Source organism: Tyto alba, unplaced genomic scaffold (assembly GCF_018691265.1).
Source record: "Tyto alba isolate M040663 unplaced genomic scaffold, T.alba_DEE_v4.0 Super-Scaffold_13, whole genome shotgun sequence".
Taxonomy (NCBI): Eukaryota; Metazoa; Chordata; class Aves; order Strigiformes; family Tytonidae; genus Tyto; species Tyto alba.
In genome coordinates, this window is record NW_024881275.1 from 44,928,061 (window position 1) to 44,949,157 (window position 21,097).

General features: G+C 44.4%; 1 protein-coding gene across 9 annotated transcripts in view; it reads left to right on the top strand.

The window, feature by feature from the left end:
* PSD3 (pleckstrin and Sec7 domain containing 3) overlaps nt 1–21,097 on the top strand; it is a 133,147-nt gene that overhangs the window by 92,959 nt on the left and 19,091 nt on the right. For 4 of the 9 annotated variants that reach the window (XM_033009248.2, XM_033009247.2, XM_033009251.2 and 1 more), the window contains 5 exons: nt 233–390; nt 1,275–1,419; nt 4,588–4,731; nt 10,802–10,942; nt 14,903–20,486. In XM_033009248.2, coding sequence (XP_032865139.1) covers nt 233–390; nt 1,275–1,419; nt 4,588–4,731; nt 10,802–10,942; nt 14,903–15,190 — 876 coding nt within the window. In that variant the 3' untranslated portion in view covers nt 15,191–20,486. Of the gene's footprint in view, nt 1–232; nt 391–1,274; nt 1,420–4,587; nt 4,732–10,801; nt 13,505–14,902; nt 20,487–21,097 lie in introns of those variants that run through there. The other 5 variants (XM_033009253.2, XM_033009256.2, XM_033009252.2 and 2 more) reach the window with 4 other exon arrangements.

The following is a 21,097-nucleotide window of genomic DNA, read 5'->3' on the forward strand; positions in this document are numbered from 1 at the left end:
AAAGAAAGAAAGAAAGAAAGAAAGAAAGAAAGAAAGAAAGAAAGAAAGAAAGAAAGAGAAAGGAAAATATGTAAAATGTAGTGGAAACTGCAGGTGCTCAAGTCAGGTTGCATTCAGTTCATAATATGTTAATATTATTCATGACCATGGAACAAGGGTTTTCCTTAGATTAAGGAAAAAAAGAGTAGCACATGGAGAAATAAAATGCCATTTTCCCCATTAACTCCTTCAGGATGAATATAAGCCAGAAAAGGCTTTGTCGGAGGAAGATCTGAAGAATGCAGTTAGTGTGCATCATGCGCTGGCATCCAAGGCAACAGACTATGAGAAGAAACCCAATGTCCTCAAGCTTAAAACAGCAGATTGGAGGGTCCTGCTTTTCCAAGCCCAGTAAGTGCTCTCTTCTGATTTGAGCCAGTTGTTGGGGAAAGAAAGCAGTGCTGAAGGAGGAGTAAATTCATGCCTGGACAGGTTAAAGCAGAGGCTTAAGAGGTTCAATCTGTTTATTTGATCAGATATAAGATTAAGTAGTGATTTGATTAGAGTGCACAAGTAGTTCATGAGAAAGAAACATCAGGTTTTAAGAGGCTTTTTAATCTAGCTGAGAAGGGCATAACAAGATGCAGCAGCTGGAAGCTGAAGCTGCAGGAAATTCAATTTGGAAACAAGGCACAAACTTCTAACAGTCAGGGTGATTAATCATTGAAACAAATGACCAAAGGCAGTCTTGGATTGTCTGTGTCCTGATGTCATCAGGTCATAGCCAGATGTCTTTCTAGAAGATACGCTTTGGTCAGAAACAAAGTTACTACTTAATACAAGAATAATTTGATTAAATTCTTCAGGCTGTGATATCCAGACAGAACAGATGACCTGTCTTTTGCTTCTGACATTAAAAGCCTATGCATCAGTCTTGTGCATGAGCCTTTTTCTGCTGAGATCCATGTGAAACCTCCTAGAGATCTGTGGTGTCCAGCAGAGCTCAGATCTTAGGACATATGTCTGAATCGGGGCATTGGCTGGCTCTGTCATCTGTGTCATTTGGATGGGATTAGGAAAAGATGCATGCTAGGTTGAGTTATGGACCTAATCACAAGCCAGCCTGTGACTGAGATACCTGACACTAACTGCTTGCAAAAACAGACCAGAAGACTGAACAGACTCTAAGACTTGTCCAGTTTTGGTTATTCTTCCTTTTAAAATGCCACTGAAGAGGTGGAAAAGAGGTAGAGGAGGCTGGGTCAGCTGGTGCTTAATATGTGTTTCTTCCCCAGGAGCCAAGAAGAAATGCAGAGCTGGATCAGTAAGATAAATTGTGTGGCTGCTGTCTTCTCTGCACCACCATTTCCAGCGGCAATTGGCTCACAGAAGAAGTTCAGTCGCCCACTCCTGCCAGCCACCACAACGAAGCTATCTCAGGTGAGCTGTTTTTATATAGAGGGTAGGTGATGGCGATTTCTGTGACTGGCTGGAGACTAGACAGTGGTCCTTATCATTGTTTTGTGGCTGTCACCACTAGCATTTCTAGGAAAAGGAGGCTTGCATGGTAAACCTACACTTTTTTCCTGATGCAAGATTTGAAGTGGGAGGAGAGAAGGAGCAGATTTGGATATAATTGTTTTATATTTTTGAAGAAAAGGAACAATCACCAGTATTCATAGTACCAGATATAGAATTTTCGTCCTTCAGTTTTGGCTCTGCAGAGGACATTTCAAATATTGTCTGACTGGTGGGTTTTTTTGAATTTGAGTGTTTATTGCCACTCATTTCAGAAGAAATGGACATACTCCTGGTCTTTGGCTTATTGGGGTGATAAAAGATAAAAGCTGATGAATCAGGCAAGCATCAATATATTTCGCCAGACTCCAACCCTTATCAGCTGAGGGATTTATTGTTTAATGTATAATTATAAATTGTCTCTTACATTAATATCTTTGGTCTCCCTTTGTGATCACATAAGCTTTTAACTTCCACAACACCCTCTGGCAGGGAGTTTCACAGTTCTACTACTTCTTGCACAAAAAAACACCTACTTCGGCTTGTTTCAGACTGGCTGTGTCTGAATCTTGTGCCTATAGCTCTGTGTACTTTGGGAGCTGTGATGCATGCCTGCAATTTCTCCTGCACTGACAGGAACATGATATTGATGGCGTTGATCATGTATACAGTGGCAGAGGTGATAGATCCCAATCCTAGGTATATACTTTACAAGTAACCTCCTGTAGCTTTTAAAGTCATCTGATCATTCTGGATTGCTTCTTAAATGCATTTTCTTGCCATCTTCATAGCTTAGCAACACTCCTTAGAAACCACTACCTCATAATCTGCATTTCTCTAAGGGGGTGGGTTTTTTTATGTCGCCCCTGCTTTTTCCCTCTCCATGGCAGTAGCCTTTCTTCTTATAATGTGGTGACCGACTTTCCATCTTCTATTCTGGGTTAAAGTTTAAAACATGTCTCATACATAATAATACTAGTCTCATCCTTATGGCTTTACCTTTTGCTCACACATACATTCTTTAAAATACTGTATGGAGCTTCAATAATTTACCTTCAGTCACCAAAAAACCCTTTTTTACTTATCATTGTTCTGTGATTGTTCCATTTAGCAAGTTGTTTCCTATTCTGATTGTTTCTGTTTAATCTGGAAAGGAAAAAAATAGAACACAGCCCTGTGGTTTGTGTCTCGAAGAAGGGGAGACATAAAAAGTGGAGTAAGATAAGCCGTTTTAGCTAAGGCAGAAGAATGTTAAGTGTTCAAAGCAGATGAATTCAAAGGCAAGCAGAAACATGTCTGCTTTTATCTGTCAGTGTGGAAAAGCTGCCAGCAGGCTGCTTCTCATTTGGCAGACAGAAAAATATGAATTGTCAAATCCCTGTGGTTGCTGTTTAGGATTTTGTGGGCTGATGGACAGTACTTCTTCAAAGGGCCTGTTCCTGGTCAGGCAGAAGTTGGGATGCAGTGAGGACCAACATGGGTGAGGGAGAGAGGTTAGACATGGCTAAGATCGTTGTACCAAGTTGGCTTTCAAAAGCAGATCAGTGTCTGATCTTGGTTAGTCCAACAAAAGAGGGATGTAACAAAGCTACATATAAAGGAACAACCAGTCTAGAAAAGATCTACTAGCTTGGGTTTTTTACCTTTTTCCTGAGAATGTGCATGCATACACAAAAGCTCCAAAGGACTGCTGCCCTGGAAATTACAAGTGCCAAATTAATAGCTGCTCAAAGACCTCCTGTCATCAGGCTGTAGAATCACAGGACGCCACTGGGACCAGGGACTCAGCACAACATAAAGAGTGATTGGGCACTAACAGGGAGAGCAAGCAGATCCAGGGTAGTTACTAACAGCAACAAGAATTTTTGGCAGCCAATAGTGAGTGATTTGAGTCCTACCATGTATAGGCAGAGGCAAATTATCCCATGTTTCTTTCTTCAGTTCTCTTGCAAAAGAGTTGAAGCACAAGATTAGCTGGGGCTCAGCTATAATCCTCTGCAGAAGTTTTCCCCCTTCCTGCTCTTTTCCACAACTCCAGCTCAGTGAGCTGGGAGGCTCAGTCCCTGGTGTGAGTCACAGTGCAGTGCAAGCATATCCAAGCTAGGCTTGAAGCTGCAAGCTATGTAGCAGCAGCACTGCAGGACAACTACTGGCAGCTTATCCCCTCCTTTGAGGCTAGGTACATACAAGGGAGCTGAGCTGGGTCCTACCAGCTGTTACAACTCTGGGTAAGTCACTGAGATCTGCATGATCATGTCTGTATTTTGGACTTGCTTATTCAAACATAATTTCAGATCCAAGCCTAGAAGTGGCCAGAAGGCCATACTGCAGGAGCTGGAAACCTTCTGAGTTGAGGGGAGGTTAGCTGACAGATGGACCGGAGGAAGTGCATAAACTTGAGATTATGATAAAGGAAATTGCCTAGAAAGGTGGAGTAGCAGTTCCTCACTTCCTCCAACCACACAGTGGGATAAAAGCTGGTAGCATCTTAGCAAAATGAGATACCTTTTGGAGTCCTTCCTCTTCTGGATTAATTGTATTGTTCTGAACAAATAGAAACCACAGACCAGAGAGCATTTGGTAGTGCAGAAATGGAAGGAAGGACCCTGACTCCATGTCCTTTCTGTCTTGGAAGGAAGTACTATTGCATTACAAAGGCTTGAGGCAGGGTCTTTGCCTGTGTCATTCTGTCCTTGGTCTGACTGCACACACAACAGCCTTAATTAATTTGCCAAAAAATGTGTTAGAGCAGAAGTGTCATGTTGTCAGTAATGCTCTGCAGCAAGCTGCTTCTGTTGCTCTCAGCAAGGCAAGGGATGACAGGTTTACTATCCTTCCTGGTGACATCTGCTAGCTGCTGAATTTTTCCACAAACTTGTCCACTTTGCTTGGGTGCCTTTGAGAGAGCTGTTAAGGACAGAACTCTGTGATAACAGACATAATCAATCTAATTAAAATTAGTTAAAGGAAAGAAGGAGAGAAAGAAAGAAAAGGAAACTACTTGGTATTATTGTACAGGGTTCTTTCTTTTTCCTTTGCTTAACAAATATTTTAGATTCTGTCACTTAAGTACCTAATATGTTTCTGAAGGATGAACAGCTGAAGTCCCATGAAGCTAAGCTGAAGCAGATCTCCACTGAGCTTGCTGAACATCGCTCCTATCCTCCTGACAAGAAGCTTAAAGGCAAGGAAGTAGATGATTACAAGCTGAAGGACCACTATCTGGAGTTCGAGGTATGTATGGGAAACTTTATTACTTTTACTTTTTGGGTGTGGATGGTCTTATACTTAGGGTACAGTCCTAAAATTCTGCACTTTTCACCTTACTTCACCAAGGACTGTTCTTGTTAGACAGATATGTTAATCCCAGCAATCTCAGAAGCTGGCTTGTGGCTCCTCTTTCTGATAAGGACTTCTGGGACCTTAGCCATGAATTTAGCTCCTCATCTGTAAAATGGAGGGTAAAAATGTGTCCCTCTGTCTTTGCCTGATGTATCTATTTGAAGAGATGATAAGATCTTCAGACAGAAACTGTCTCATGTGTTGCCTAGTATGTTGGCACCTCAATCTTTAAGGAAGAAATTACGGCATTCTGCAGTAATACAGATCATGATTATTGTCTTCCATTGGTATCTTCTGAAGAAACTGCTCTTCCAAAATTATTGTCATAGGCATGCCTCATCAGAGCCATTTGTGTTGTGTACGAGTGGGCTGGGTGTCAGGATGAGCAGGAAAAGGGTAGAATTAAAGATCACAGGATTGAGTGATGCAATTTAGGCAGCTGCATTAGGAGGTTTTTCTGAGTATCTGACAGCAGCTTTTGTCCATCATGGTGTCTGCCATATTGTAAGGCTATGTTGGAGGAGGTCGGCAACCCAGCAGGTGCCTGGTATTTTTCATGGCTGCACCTTTGAGTGTTTTTACCCAGAACTGAGTCAGTGTTGCCTTGAGTCTGAAAGGATCCTACTTTAGACAGGAACTACCTGTCAAGGAAAAATACATAGTCTGAAGAAGAGAAAGAGCAGATAACACAAAAGTCAGAGAGACTATCAGAGGAGATGCTGGAGGCAACACAAGCCTCCAGAACTGAAGTAAGCCTCTTGACATGTGTTATGTGAGTTTCTTTCAGAGGAACTCTTTTTACTCCTGGGCTTGACTGGTTGTGTACTTTAGCTTTTGCAAAAGCTTGTAACTATTGTGTTGGGTTTGACTTTGCTGTAGCTCTGGGATGCATTGCATATGGTGAGATGTTTTGCGTAGATGTTTTAGTGCTGTTTTATATACAGAACACAGTTCACCAGTTTGTTTTGCCAGATATGTGAAATGATCTGACCAACAATCAAGTGAGAAAGTGGTGGTCAGGGCTGATGAGCAAAGTGTGCACAACAATGTGAACAGGAGAAACTACATAACCAATAAAACAGGGCTTGGAGTGAGTTAATGGGATAGTTCACATGACTGGAGTGCTGCCATGGATGGATACAAGCTTTTTAGAAAGGACAGACAGGGATGGCAAAGAGGGGGAGTCACCCTTTATGTGAGTGGGTAGCACGCACACATGAAATTTTGCCTAAGGAAGGGTGATAAGCCAGCTCAGAGCTTGTGGGTCAGGGTCAGTAGGCACACCAGGATTGGTGTCATTGCGGTGGCTGTCTCCTAGGCCTTTTTCAAAAAACTGGAAGAAACCTTGTGTCTGCAGGCCCTGGTCCTCATGGGGAACTTCAACCATCCTTATATCTGCTGGAGAGACAACACGGCAGGGCACAAGCAATCCAGGACATTTCTGGAGTGCATTGACAACTTCCTAACACAACTGACTGAGGAGCAGACGAAGAGAGGCACTTTGCTGGACCTCTCACTTATAAACTAGAAAGAACTGGTTGGGAATATGAAGGTCGGGGACAACCGTGTCAGCAGTGACCATGAGATGTTGAACTTCATGATCCTGAAAGGAGGAGTCAAAGTAAAAAACAGGATCACAACCCTGAACTTCAGGAGAGCTGACTTCGGCCTGTTCAGGGAACTGCTTAGAAGAATCCCATTACATAAAGCCTTGGCGGGAAAAGGGCTGTGGGAGGGTGGTCACTTTTCAAGGATCACCTCCTTTAAGCTTAGAAATGGTTCACCCTGACAAGCAAGAAATCAAGCAAAGATGGCTGAAGGCCTTCGTGGATGAACAAGTTTCTCCTGGGAAAACTCTACTGTAAAAAGGAAGTGTGCCAGAGTTGAAAGCAGTGGCAGGTGACACAGGAGGAATAGAGATACTGTTCAAGCATTGAAGAAGGCCCAAGTCCATATGGGGTTGAATCTGGTGAAAGATGTGAAGGGCAAGAAGAAAGATTTCTACAGGTATGTTAGCAGCAGGACAGCTAGAGAAAATATGGGCCTTAGTTGGGGCCCATAATGGGACAGGAGACCTGGTAACAAAGAACCAGGAAAGGCCTGGGTGTCTACTAGTAAAACCAGCCTTCAGCAGTCACAAATACATGAGCCCAGTAGGAAAATCTGGAGCAAGGAACACTTACCCTTTGGTGAAGGATGATGAAGTTAGGGAATATTTAAACTGGGCATACACAAGTCCCTGTGATCTGATGGGATGCACCCACGAGTGCTGAGGGAGCTGGATGATTTGGATAATCATTACAAGGCTGTTCCTGATTACCCTTTGAAAGGTCATGGTGATCAGAGGAGGTCCCTGAGGACTGGAGGAAAGCAAATGTCATGCCTGTCTTCAAGAAAGGCAAGGAGAAAGAAAGTTCCAGGGAACTACAGGCTGGTGAACTGTTTCTCTGTCCATGGGAAGGTGATGGGGCAAATTCTCCTGGAAATCACTTCCAAACACATTAAAGACAAGAAGGTGATTGTGAGTAGTCAGCATGGCTTTCAGAAGGGGAAATCATGCCTGGCCAACATGATAGCCTTTTACAATGAGGTGTGTGGTGTGATGGGTGAGGGGAGAGCAGTGTGTGTTTGTTCTTGACTTTAACAAGGATTTTGACATTGCCTCCTTTAACATCCTCATAGACGAGCTGATAAAGTGTCGACTAAGAAATCTACCATAAATTGGTTTGGAAACTGGCTGAACAACCAAGATCAAAGGGTGGTGATCAGTGGCACAATGTCAGTTTTTAAAACAGCACTGGGGTGTGCAGGGCAAGCCACACACTTTCACTCTGTAGGGGCACTTATGCCACTTGGGAGAGCAAAGAGTTTCTTGGCTTTGGGTCCCTGACACGAAGTTTCTTTTCTATCACTTCTAGAAGCATGATGAGTTAGGATGAAGTGTAGGGCTGGAGTATTGGAAGATTGTAGAAAGACTGATGGAGGAGGAGATTGTTGTGGGGTTTTTCTGTTTTCTGTGAACTTTATCATGGTGGTCTTTAAAGAAATATTACTCAAGTACCTCAGTACAAAGCAGAACCAGCACAGTCCAGGAAACAAAAGATGTCTTCTTCCCTTGTGAGAGCCTTGAATAACAATTGAACTGTGCAGTTCAGATATGTGATCAGCACTGCAGGAATGCCTGTCTAGGCAGGCAAGTGGTGGCATTAACCTCAGTTGTGTATGAGAGATGGTGATTCAAGGTCGTGCTGTGCAATGCCATGTTACCTTCACACTTGACACAGATTTTGCAGGCCATGTTGTACTACCAACAGGCAGCAAAAAAAAAAGGTTAGCTATATGAAAATCCTGAATGGAAACTTTCCCTCTGTTTTGATCCCTTCAGAACAATATCCTGTCAGGGTCAGGCAGGAGCTGGTGACACTTTGCTGCATGGGGTGAAAGCAAAAGGGCAAGAGGCTGGTGAGGCAGTATTTTGTAGTTGGCTCTTTCAGGCAGAGACTGCAGACCAAACCTTGCATCCATGTACAAAGGGCCATGCTGATACACCTCCAGAAGCACGCCAAAAGGGCCTGCGAGTCCAAAGGAAGCAGCATAATCCCATTCGGAAGGAAGAAGGCAGATTCCTTTTCTGTAGGCCCCTGTAATTCCTTTTTGTTCACCCACTGGTGTTCTCTTCATTCTTGTTCCTGATGAAATACAAGTGAGATGGTGTTTCCCTCTCAGCGGAGGTGAACCAGGAGGTGCCGGGCCCATGTTCAGGGATGCAGCCAGGAGTGTTTCTTCTTGCTGGTGTCTTTGCTTGCAGACACGATGGAAGTAACATTTCTCTTCGCTTGCTGTCTGAGGGAGTACTACTCCAAATGACGGTTGCTCATTGCAGCAAATTTATGGTTTGAGAGAGATCTTTAGAGCGCTGTTGGGTGAGAGGCAGAGCCAGAAATTTTATGGGTGGCTACCTCATCTCCTCTTTATTATGTGCATTCAGTCTTCAGAGCTAATGTTGCAGAAGCTTTTGAATGTTTTTAACTTCTGTGTTTTTACTTTCTTGACAGAATTTTCCCAATTAATTTCTTTTAAGGAAAAATTCTCATCAGTTTTTGTACCTAGCTCCAAATGTCAGATCACTAAAAGAGCAATTTTGTTGCAGTTGAAATCAAAATAAAAACTTCCAAATGCATTTCTTAATTGTGATAGAAATCATGGGGCCACAAAGTCCAGGGCAATAGGACCACTGGCAGACATACAGGGCAAAAACTGGTCCTGGATTGCCACTCTGATTGCCAGGTCTTGTGGCCCTGGTAGTGTTTTCTGGACCAACAGAAAGCAAAAGTCCGTATGGCAGTAAAGTCTCTCTCTCCCTTGATGAATTTTACGCTGATCCCAGGCTTAGAGCACTGGCTTGGCTTCTCATTTGCAGAGGTGTACTGTTTGTTGTGTGATGAATCATTTATCAGCCCAGTGCATCATCATCAGGTTTCTGCTTGCTGTTTCTCCATCTCCTTTTTTATTGAATGACACATCTTACCTGCTTTGTATGTTTGCATCTAGCATTGTGGAGCTGGAGCCCCAGATATGAAATTGATAAGAATGCTTTTTAATTTAGTTTTTAGGTGGATTCTTTTATGATAATCCTCTATAAAGCTTTGTTTATTCAAAGGACTTTTTGGAAACACAGTCACATTCTCTCCTTTTTTTTCCCCTTTGTATTTCACACTCCAAAGCAGTTACCAAGGTTTTAGACTTCCTGCCCTCAAATAAGTGTTATTACCAGAACTTTATTATTTTATTATAAATTCAAATAATTTTTCTTAAACACTTTTTCCTCTGTCAGGAACATAGTAGTTTGACAGCTGTTTTGCCACTCTGAAATATAAATTAACAATCAGTATGGATGTTTATGTCCTCCTTCCCTGGTCCCCAGCTGACTGAGGTCACCTTAATTACAATGCCTGCACCACATCTTTAGTGGATATGTCAGGGGCAGGTTATTAAACAAATCCCAGAAGGTGGGTTGCTCTGTTCTGAGGTACTCTTGCCCTGGCTTCTGTTTATGAGGCCCTGCAGGGATCTTCTCTTATTGTACCCTCATTTTGTTGGTTGCCAAAATGTTCTGTGTAGAAAAATGTTATTGAGGCACACAGAGCAAAATCTTCCCATTGGAGAGGAAAAGCTCTGCTCTGGACAAGGAACAGAACAAGTGGGCAAGGGGCACAGTAAAGTGAACTTGTTCCAGTTGAAAAATACAAGTTTCTGGACAGAGAGCAACCTTCATCATTCACCATGAGGGGCCCTGTCCAGGGAACATGCTGTGCTGCTGTCATCGCCCTCTCATCTGCTTCTTTTTGTAAAGGTCTGGCCTTGGACAGCATCCTCTCAGAGGTGACCAAGCTGGTACTGTCTTAGTTTAGCAGGACCCTGCTTTGGTTTCACCCCCAGTGGGCTTGAAGCAAAGAAAGTAGGCCCTGCTGGTGGTACTGGAGGATTGCAGGGGAGAGCCGTAGCCAACCAGAGCAGGATTTTTGTTGTCCTTTAGTTTGCTGCACTTTTAGCTCCATGTCTGCGTGGGGCATATAACATCTCAGTATGTGTGAGCACAGAATATGACTCAGCGTGACTAAGGTCAGCAAGCTCTTGCTTGGTGTTGTTACTTGGAAATCACCATACACTCCAACTATCTGGGAGCCACTGTTCAACAGAATACTGGGATTTGTGTGCTGCAGAATTGAGTGCCTGTAATTGCACAGCACCCCTGAGCTCAGCCTGCCTGAAATCCTTTTTGTTCAGTGGAATTTACATTAGCCACCATTGTTCATATCCACATCAGGCACCATTGTTCACATTCATATTAGGCTCCTGGCTTTCAAGGCCATCAGAAAACATTAAGTTACCCAGACAGTCTCTCAAGTGTTTCTGCAGAACTTCATCGAGACTGATTCAGGCCTTTCTTTTAATTTTACAGAAAAATCGCTATGAGATTTACGTTGGCCTTCTGAAAGAAGGGGTGAAAGAGCTGCTGAGCGGAGGAGAGAACGATGCACCAGGACTGAAGAAATCCCACTCAAGTCCCTCATTGAATCAGGAGTCTCCAGTTAGTGCCAAGGTGAAACGCAATGTCTCGGAGAGGAAGGACTACAGGCCAGAAACACCCAGCATTAAGCAGAAGGTCACTTAGGATGGAAATGACAACTAGGGGAACAGCCATGCAGCAAAATACTGGTGGTCAAAATTTTTTCATTTAGTAACCAGTCATTCACAAAAAATAAGCGCATCTGCCTGAATGGGGTGTTAGTGACATTTTCTATTGTATATTTTGCCGTTTTTGTGCAGATTGTGGGAGATGTCTTTGCTCCTGCTTTGCTTTGCTTTGTTAATTTATCATTTAGCAATTGAAGCATTGGGACTTTTTTGTGTTGTTCTGTTTCTAAAGGAGCTGGGGGAGGGGTAGAGCGCTGTGACGTATATTCTGTCTCTTTCCCATTTATCTCCTCCCATTGGCATGTGGCTTTCATCTCTCAAGTCACTTGTCACTTTATTTACATGGTGGGTGGAAAAAGTAACTGGACAAATGCTGCAGTGCTGTGAATGCAAGCAGTAGCAGTGAGAAAAGCTGTGCAAAAGGGCAGCTGCAGAATGCTGGCTAGCGCCCAGGGTGCTGGGAACACTGGTTTCCTGACAGTGGCAGAGCATGTTGGTACTGGTACTTAGCAGTGGGTACTACTGTAAAAAGTCACTGTTGCTTACTGTTATTGCATTCATCCTGGACCCACAAGCTCGAAGGAATGAAACCTGGAAATCTCTGGCAGTGCTGAGATGACAGCATTGGAATAATTTGTTTTCTTCCTTCCAAGCAAAGAGTCTTCTGAGTTAACAGGCTGGGGGGGTATCCAAACCTGTGCTGTCTCTGCAGTCAGGGAGATTAGGGATTACCCAGTTGGAATGACTACCTGGGTTTTAAGTTTATGTGCAGAAGATGCTGCTGTAGTTGTCAGCCATTAGCATTGTATTTTAAAGACAAAAGGCCTCTGTGTAGTTTTTAACTATACGGTCTTATTTAGCTGCTATATAGAGCCTTATGGTATATTGTGCTCTGATGCTCTCCCTTTCAGGAGTTTCCTTGTTGGTGTGCACAGATAGGTGTTTGCGATTTCTCTGCTAGTGACAAAGCACTTTGCCTTTTCTCTTCAGGAAGTGATTGTCCTCAGCTCTCTATTTTCCTGCTTTAGCTCACATATAGGTGGAAGAAGCTGATGCAGACCAGAGAATAGGACAGATGTGTCCTTGCTGCTGGCCAGAGTTTGATGTTGTCCTGGCTACTCCATGTCTGGAGACCAGCACAAGGCAGCCTCAGCTTTGGCAGATCCTACCCTCCACCTGCAGGGAACTAGCCCACCTTGCAGCTCCTGTGCACCCTGTGCCAGGCTTTCAGAGGGGAGCGCAGGACAGGGAGAGATCACTGTGGGTGGAGCTTTCCATACATGAAAGCCCTGTTTGTGCCACAGACCCTTGGAGTGGCCAGCTGTCTCCAGGCACAGGCTGTAGAAAGATGATGTAGAAATCCTTCTCTTGCTTCCCAACCCTTCTTGCCTGAGTGCCATTGTGGCTCTGCAGAGAGTGCTGGCTCACCTGTTAACACCCTGGGTTTTTATCTCAGGTTTGATACTGGCCTGCTGAGCAAGTTTGGACATGTCTCTCCCATTTTGCCTCACCGTTCCCCTATGTGGAGTAGTACAACCAAACTGGCCTTTCTTGCAGAGCACCTTGGGAGGTAATGTTGAGGACTAGTTGAAAGTTGTTGCTGTTATCTTTGTACCTGGCACAGGGCAGCCTTCCTGATGGATGTAATTCTTGATGCATAAAGAAACGTCAAGATCAATGCAAGGACTGTTTAGAAATGCGCCAGTGTTTCCAGTCCAAGTAGTCAAAGGGCCACACATCAAAAAAAATACCACCTGGGTAGATTTGTGCTCTGCCAGACTTCCTGAAGTGTCCAAGTCAATTAATCTAGATTATTGAACAGCCAGTTCAGTGGGCAGGACAGGGAGCAAAGAGAGAAGGACTTTAACAGGCACTGCATGATTTGCCTCCCCCACTGAGGACCACTGTGCAACAGCTTTCCCAATGGTGTGCTCCCTGTTGACTGTCATGAAGACATTGCACTCTTACATTCTGGGAAGTGTTGGAGCAAATCAATCCGTGCAGTTGCAGCTCAGCAGCAAAACCAGATGGGACTGTTTCCATGTGGGATGTTGGGACATGCACACATCTGGCTTCTGCCACTGGAAGTGGCTGCTCTGTGCTAGAAGTCAGGAGGTTGGTCCCTAACACTGGCAATGTTGCTAAAAACTGCAGAGTCTTGAACAGAAGCTGCCAGTGCTTCCCAACTACTGGGGCTTCAGCAACTGTGCATGTTTATCTACAGTGGAGCAAATGTTCAGTCCCCTTCCTGAAGAAGAGAGATGCCTTCTGCTGCTGGAGCTGAAGTGATGTGGTGCAGCATGCTGTGTTAGGAGACTCAATGTAGACAGGTGCATGATAGTGCTCATTGGGAGGGACTGTTTGAATTAATCAAGTGTGGGTAGATCACCAGCTCACAGAGGAGAAACAAAGCCAGGAGATCCCTGCAGCTGTTCATCGTGCTCTAGTGGTTTAAAACAAACAAGCAGAAGAGGGAGAATGAGAAATGAATTTGGGGAATGCCAAATGCACATTTGAGAAGAAAATGTGTCTTGTCTTAGATAATAGCATGGGGAAGCATGCAGCAGAAACAAACAAACAAAAAAAAATATGCAGATTTGTAAATAAACACTGCTTGGCTGTCAGGGCAGGGCTGTCTAGATGAACTTTTTGAGGGGAGGCTGAAACATGCCCAGCAAACCTCTTGTGATTATAGAGTGCAGTGCTTTAGAAGGCAAAGAGGTGACATTTAACTTTTTTTTTCCCCAGCTTTTAAAATATTCTGGTTGCTGTAGACTGCAGTTAAATTGCTGAGCTCAAAAAGAAATTATTCCCGTAAAGTGTGTTTCCCAGCTTTGACACAGAAACTGGATAATTCATCTTCAAAGTCATTGCAGAGAAGATGATTTTAAGCAACAGGAAAAATCAAAAAGTCACCTGCAAAAATTATATTTTTTTTTCATTATTTATTCTCTATTTCCATGTATACTTGGATTATTTTTTAAGTCATATATGGACTTAGCAAATGCAGTTTTTCACTGCATTTTTTAGTCATTAAACATTTGTTGAGCTTGGAGCACTCTTGGTGAGACTGCTGAGGCATGCTGATTAGTTTACTGAGAATTTGTCAGATTCTGCTTAAGTTTTAATTAATGCCACTTTGCTCCATTGCTTTACAAATTGTAGGCATCCCAGGCATTCATGTGAAAATGTACATTTCAGAGGCTGAGAGAAAAATGTGATCCTATTGCAAATGCCTAAGGCTCCTGGACTCCCTTGGAAATAAGGTCATTTACTAAGCAGCACTGTAATTTGCCTTTTTTTTTTCCCCTCAGTGCTATTGTAAAGGGTGAGGGCAGGTTCTCCGGAGGTCTCAGCAGTGCATGCATCTTCTTGGGTGGCACCAAGAGTCTGACCAGATGGCTTTACATGGTACCTGGTACCATGCCTTTCTCTGCTGAAATGTTTGCCTTTAGCAGAGATCAGTGCTTGACCTCAGTGACTCAGGATCTCCTGTCACAATATGTAAGGATACTCTGCTGGTTTCCAGCCCTCTACTGGGACCCACCACGCACCTGAACTTGGTGTCATTGAAGCAGCCTGCAGCTTTCTGGCAGTTACTGTCAGACCATAGTGAATGTCTGAGTGTGCAAGCCAGCTTTTGCATCAGTGATGCAGGAAGGTGTCATCTTTCCTTGTCATCCTCCCTTCTGCAGCATGCAACCATCACTAAGACAAAGCATCTGCCTGTGCATTGAGAGGAGTGATGCAAAGAGAGGAACAGAATGAGGCCAATGGCTCCTTGCATCCCCCCTCTCAAGATGCATTCAGAGGTCCTGGAGGGACCCATCCTGCTCTGAAGCACTGCTGTTTGCTCACCCTCCAGGGGCTGGACCGTCACTCCCTGGCTGAGGAAGGAGAGACAGGAGAGGACCTCACTTGGTCTGCATCGGACAGCAGAGAGTTGAGGGAGAAGGACAAAATTGCCTTCCCTACTCAGCAGCCAAAGCAGGTGAGATACTCTCTGGAAGCCGAAAGGACACTCTCCATGAATCAGCAGGATGCAGGGGTCTGGTTGAGATCATTTTCACTCAGCAGCAGCTGCAAAAGAGACTCTCCGGGCTGGCTGTGTGTTTGTGTGCATCTTGCAGATAAATCATGTATGGACCAGTGAACATGACTACAGCTTTTAAATGCAGTATTTATGTTGTGTCTTTAATTGATGTAGAGAGATAAGTCAGCCAGCAGAGTGATTAATGTAGCAGAGCTGTGGGGGAACACTGTTCAGCTACAATGCCGACTCAGACAGTTTTTCATCTGTAGCCAGCCACTTGTAATTGGTTACCAAGAAGCTTTCTAAGGGCTTTCTAAGATCATCCCTTAAATGCTTTCCCCCTGATGCTGCCTGCTCCCAGGGTGTGGTCTGTCCACATTTGGGGGCTCTCCTGGAGAGCAGTGCTCAGCCTAGCCTTGTTTTGAGCTAGAGTTCGGACTAGCAGACCTCCAGAGACTGGAATTGTTCAGTGACTTTTCACAGGTCCAGTGCCTTCTGATAACAAGGCTGATTGTTCTTCTGGCTTGAAACAGGCAATATTTTTGCCTTTCTCCAGTGGGGGAGTGATAGTCTTGTTTGATGAGAGCAGCCCCTTCAGTGAGGAGGGGGTTGTGGCAGTGGAGAAAGTCGAAGGTGGCAGGGTTATCACTTGGCTTCTGGAGGCATTGCATGACGATGTTCTTCTTGAAAGCGGAGAAGGCTTTTCTCTGCAGACACTGTACCACTTCCCATGTCTGCATTCTCCATCCCTAAATCAATTTTGGCCTTATCGCAGTTAGTCTGACAGCTCCTCCTCCTTTTCTGTCAAGCTGCTCCTGTCTGTCATCTTAGCACCTCAGCTGCTTCTGTATAACAGGTCTCTTTCCTTCCATGCTTGCAGAAATCCAGAAAATTTGACTGTCCCATCTTGCCGTGAGAAAACCTGCTCTGAAGCAGTGCTGCATTGAATGGATAACCCTGTGAACAGCTTTTTCATTCTGCTTGTTGGTATCCTGTGTTTCCAGCCACAGTTATAGCTGGGAGGTGCGAGACAGAGTTCCCGACTGCCATGATCCTCTAGTGTTACATTGCAGGGATGAAAGGTCCCCCCTTCCACCTTCAGACCAAATACTTCTGACATTCCTAGTCTCCACAAGTCTTGGAGGCAGAAGCAACCCCTGCTGTGGCAAAACTTTTAAATGGTGTTTTGCAAGGAGTTGGGTCCTTTCCAAACCAGGCCATACGTTTTGCAGCCTTTTGGGGAGCTGTGTTAAAAAAAAAAAAAAAAAAAAGCGCCATTTTCAACCAGTGTCCCTCAAGCACAGAGAGATGGCATCCAGCTTGTCGGAAACTCTGGCTGCTTTTGCAGAGGCAAAGTCAGTATACACACTTTACCTCAGGTGCTCTTCCAGCTTGATGCTTGTTTAAACTTTACCCAGTATTGCTCTCCCCAGGCTCTGGGACATCCCATTAGCTCTGAGAGGGCAGTTATTAAGTCCATATTTCTTCTCAGAGCATGACTAGAGCTCCCCAGCATGTATTCCCAGCATCTGATATCTAGGCTGCCTGGAGGGGCTAGGCAAAGAAACTGTCTCAGAAATTTCTTTGAAAGAGCTGGTCTCCAGCTTATGATTTTTAGAGAATATTTTTAGTGCATATAAAAGCAGTATGCCTGGCCTTTCCTCTCTCTGAGCGCTCTCCCAGCAGCATGGGTCTAGTGTAGTGAATTGCTTCACCTGGGTCTTCACCGTGGGGGATCTAAACATTTGCTCCAGTGAGAAGAGGCTTTGTCAGCCTCCAGAGAAATTATACCACCTAAGCTGAGCACCAGTGCACAGGGCAACAATACTGCAGAATAGTCAGAAAGGCAGTGCCACCCTCCATGGCTGGTCAACTGCTGGGGACTTTGTGCTCAAGCATTGCCCTCAGGGCTGGGGATGATTAGAAGTGCAGGCTTCCTTTCTCACCTACACTGCACTGCTTGAGGAACCGCCCCCACCACTGGTTCCTTCTCTCCCTTGTGACTGCAGCACCCTTATCCAGGGGTGCCACGGTCCCGCTGTTAGGAGGCTAGTTTAAATAAAAGCAAGGAGGACAGGTTCCAGGGAAATGTGTCCAGGTGCCATCTGGGAGTTGAACAGTGAACGCAGGCAGGCTCAGCCCTGCCTGAGAGAAGGTACCTTGCTCGTCCGTTTTGTTAGCTGCACTGAGGCTGTATTTTAATTATTATTAGAGCACTTCCCTTAGCAAATGCAAGGAACAGCTTTCCCAAGGGCCACACCATTGACCTGACTTTCCTCCCATGCTCTGAAGGAGCAAATTTAGGCCAGCCGAAAGCATTCTCTATCTTCCCTTTCAAACAATGAACTACTGCATAAAAATTATAAATGTTTAACCATGAGGGACCTCCTATGGCATCTGCTGTTAAATCTGTGCCAGGAATCAGCTGGGGTACAGGCCGAAGGTTTATTTGGAGCAAGAAAAAGTCCCTCACTTAGCACTTTCAATCTTTGCATTGCTACAAATTACAAGGGCAGGATTTTTCTCTGACATAAACCATTGCAATGAATAGCCGCCCTATAGCAGTGGTCCTGTATGTAACTCACCTAAATGAGACCAGCAAAACTAGATACTTTTTGTCTAAGGAGGCAAGGTTTCAGCTTTGCCTTAGGCCAAGTGTATATCCTGGTGTAACCACAGAGCAGGTAGCCAAGCTGCTGGGGAGATTTGTTTGTTGCAAAATACTCTGACTCCCCTGAACCTCCTGCTGGGAGAAAGGAGATCAATGATACCTACTCTGTGTCACTGCATGGGGCAAACTGTATCACTGATACAAGTTTTAAATCACTTACACACTTATTAAAACCTCATGCTCAGTGCTGTCAAATTCTGAAAGACTGTAGGATGAGAACAGGGATATGTTGTGCAATTTTTTAGAAATTTGTACGTATTCATGACAACTATGTCCTCTTACTCAAGGCTGGGATTATAATTTGGCTGAAAGAAGAGAGTTTTTTGACACTTGGAAAGCTTTAAAATCACTATTCTTTGCCTGAGGTACAATCTGAGACTTAAATTACTTGGTGAATATGTTTAAGTGATGCCTATAGATGTGTTTATGTATTTCATAGGTATAGTATGGCTTCTGTGGCTCAGCACTTCAAAGCCTGCGCTTCTTTTCTGAGGCTTAATTTGGTCAAAGCACTTCAGCAGCTGCAAGCTTTGTTGGGATGCTTGTCGTTCTAGTTGTTCTCAAATTAGGTTAAACAGTCATCAGAGCTTTCTCAGATTTAGGGTATCCCTTGAGCTGCCTTGATCTCCATGTGTTGTCCACCAGAGGCTGCCTGTTGTTCTGCACGTTGAAAGCAAGGGAATGTATTTGAGAGTCTAAGCAAGGATTACTGGGTGGGATTTTCTGCTAGTTTAACACTGGCCTAACTCTCTCCCTGTTGATGTCAGCCAGTGCCTGCACCAGGAGCATCCATGCTGACTTCTTCTGAAAATCACACTCTGGGGATCTAATACACAGCTTTACTTCTGAAAATGTTGACCTCGCCCTGTGAAAATTCAGCAAGGGGACATCATGTCCAAAAGTGTCCAAGCAGGACAGGTGCCTGTGATGTCTCCTGCAGATACAGCTGTACAGCAGTAGTGAGGGATTCTTTCTGCAACTGTACAGATTTCCAGAAGAATGTCTGGCTCATCAGCAGGGAGAAGAGCAGCAGGGCTGAAATGTCTCTCTTGGGCATCTTGTATACCTCTCAGAGGTTTTCCTTGGGAGGCTTAACCAAACTTTTAACAAGTTGCTGGTCTAAGTAAAAAGACACAGGGAAACCCAGTGAGTTTTCCTGTTGTGCTCTAGTCACTGTAGCACTAGCATTATCTGCATTATCCCTGGAAGGGAAGAGCAAAGCCCGAGGATGTGATTCTTACCTGGAGTCATAAAACTCATGCAGTTAACTTGAAGCACTTGAGCAACCTCAGTGAAGCCATGCCTTTGTACTTCACTGGACCATGGTCGGTGTGATTGTGCCCTGCAGGACTGAGATGCAAGTGGACTGCAGGTCAGGGTGAAACAAAGAGGGACCTCTCCATCACCTACCTTTGAGTGAGCTGTAATCCTGTAATCCTTTTTCAGGTACTGAGCTTCGCCCTTGAGTTACCTGCCTCCCATGGTAATGTAGTGAGAAGATGAGGGTAAGCACTGTCTCAGAGTCTCAGTTAGAAGTGTCATTTGCCCTCCACATGAGCTGTTGCAGTGTTGTTTTCCCTTAGGCTGAGAAAGGGAACTGAATTTTCAGTTATTGTTGCATGGTACCCACATGGGAAGAGCAACTCTTGGTAGTAGTAGTGCAGAAAAACATTCTGCGCATGTGTCTACACATACCTTGTGCATCTCTTGTGTGCAGATCTAACCTTACAGGGCCTGACAGCAGTTCTTGCAAGACCTTTCCTCTGGATGGCTTTTTATCCCTTTTGCCAAGTATAGGAACCTTCTTTCTGGTAACCGTGAACTCAGTTTACTCTTATCACTGAATCGCTGGAGTGTTTTTCATGCAACACACTAGAGACGCAGTCCTGGTCTCGCTGCTTTGTAGTAACTTCTTGGTCTGCTGTGAAATAGCATTGAGGTAATCACTAAATTTTTTCCAGCAGCAGGCAACTTGCTGCGCTGACTCTTGGGGTGGTCATCGTCTCAGGTTTGAGGCTGCCCTACTACCAGGGCACCCTGTTCTGTCCCTGGGAACACGCATGGCCAGAAAAGCATACTCTTCAGTGGCCAGAGTCAGAGCTGTGCAGACTTAAGTCAAGCCCTGGTTCTTAGGAGATGTTTCCACGTGCTGCCGTTGTCCATAAGGACTTAAACATATACTTGCTTACACAGAGATGCTTTCCTGAAGCAGAGTTGTCACTCTTTTCTACAGGTACCACAGGATGCCCTCCCTTATTCTGCTTCATGTAACTGGTACTAGAATGATTATTTCATGATAAATGAAGGCACTTAATCAGTCCTCTTCCCCTTGGAAGAAGGACTTTTGGGGATATTGTTATATCATTTAAAATAATATTTTGGAATTTAAGTTTACATTGCTTTATTTTTCACTTGAGGTGACTGTATATAAATATTTTCCTCTATTTTATCATTGCTGATAAAGTAAGCCTACAGTATACAGACAGATAATTTGCCTTTGATGTATTGAAACTGTGAGATATAAAGTAGACTTTTCTCTTGTGTCCATGTTCCTGACTATAACTCTGTTCCTCTGTGTTTTTATAAGTTGGAATAAATGTTGCTTACGGGCAACAGAGAGCCTGCAAGCTTCCCAATAATTTTTATGTAATTGAAAGCAAGCAACCCTAGTGAAGGATCTCACATATGTATAATGATATATGTATATGTACAAACTTTAGAAAGAAATAAACCAAATGTATTTCATCTTCTGCAGTTGAGTGGTTTTTATTGGGGCCCTTACTGTTGCTTCCTGTGAGTAAGAACATGAAGGTGGCTTTGCCAGCTCATACAACAGCCTCTGGCTGTCCTGCTCAGGGCAGATACAGACCAATTAGCTGGTGCAGCCCTTTCACCAGTGCACCCTTCTGACTTCTGGCAGTTGGCAGTTTCCAGGTTTCCTGAGCTGGAGGGTGCATGTACCGTCTGCGTTACAGACGCACATTCTGGACCTGAATACCTCTCCCAGGGCAGAGGCCAGTGCAGCCCCACACAAATATATAACAAACAGTCCCTTCCAAAGGAAGCACTAGGAGGCATGTGCTCAGGGTAACCAATGGAGCCGGTGGTAGTTCATGTACACTAGTCCTGTGCAAGGGCAGCTGGAGCATGTGTCTCTTCCTTTTGCACCTCTGCAAGATGTGGCTTCCTTCTGAGCTGTTATGGGGTTTGTAGCCTGCAGAGTTACCACTACTTAGTTGTGAAGGGACACCAAGAAGAGAATTAACTGATCAAAAATGGGTTTATCAGCACACGGGTTGGAAGAGGGAGGCTGCAGAAAACAGCTGTTCAGAAATGATTGGGAGTTAAACTACCTC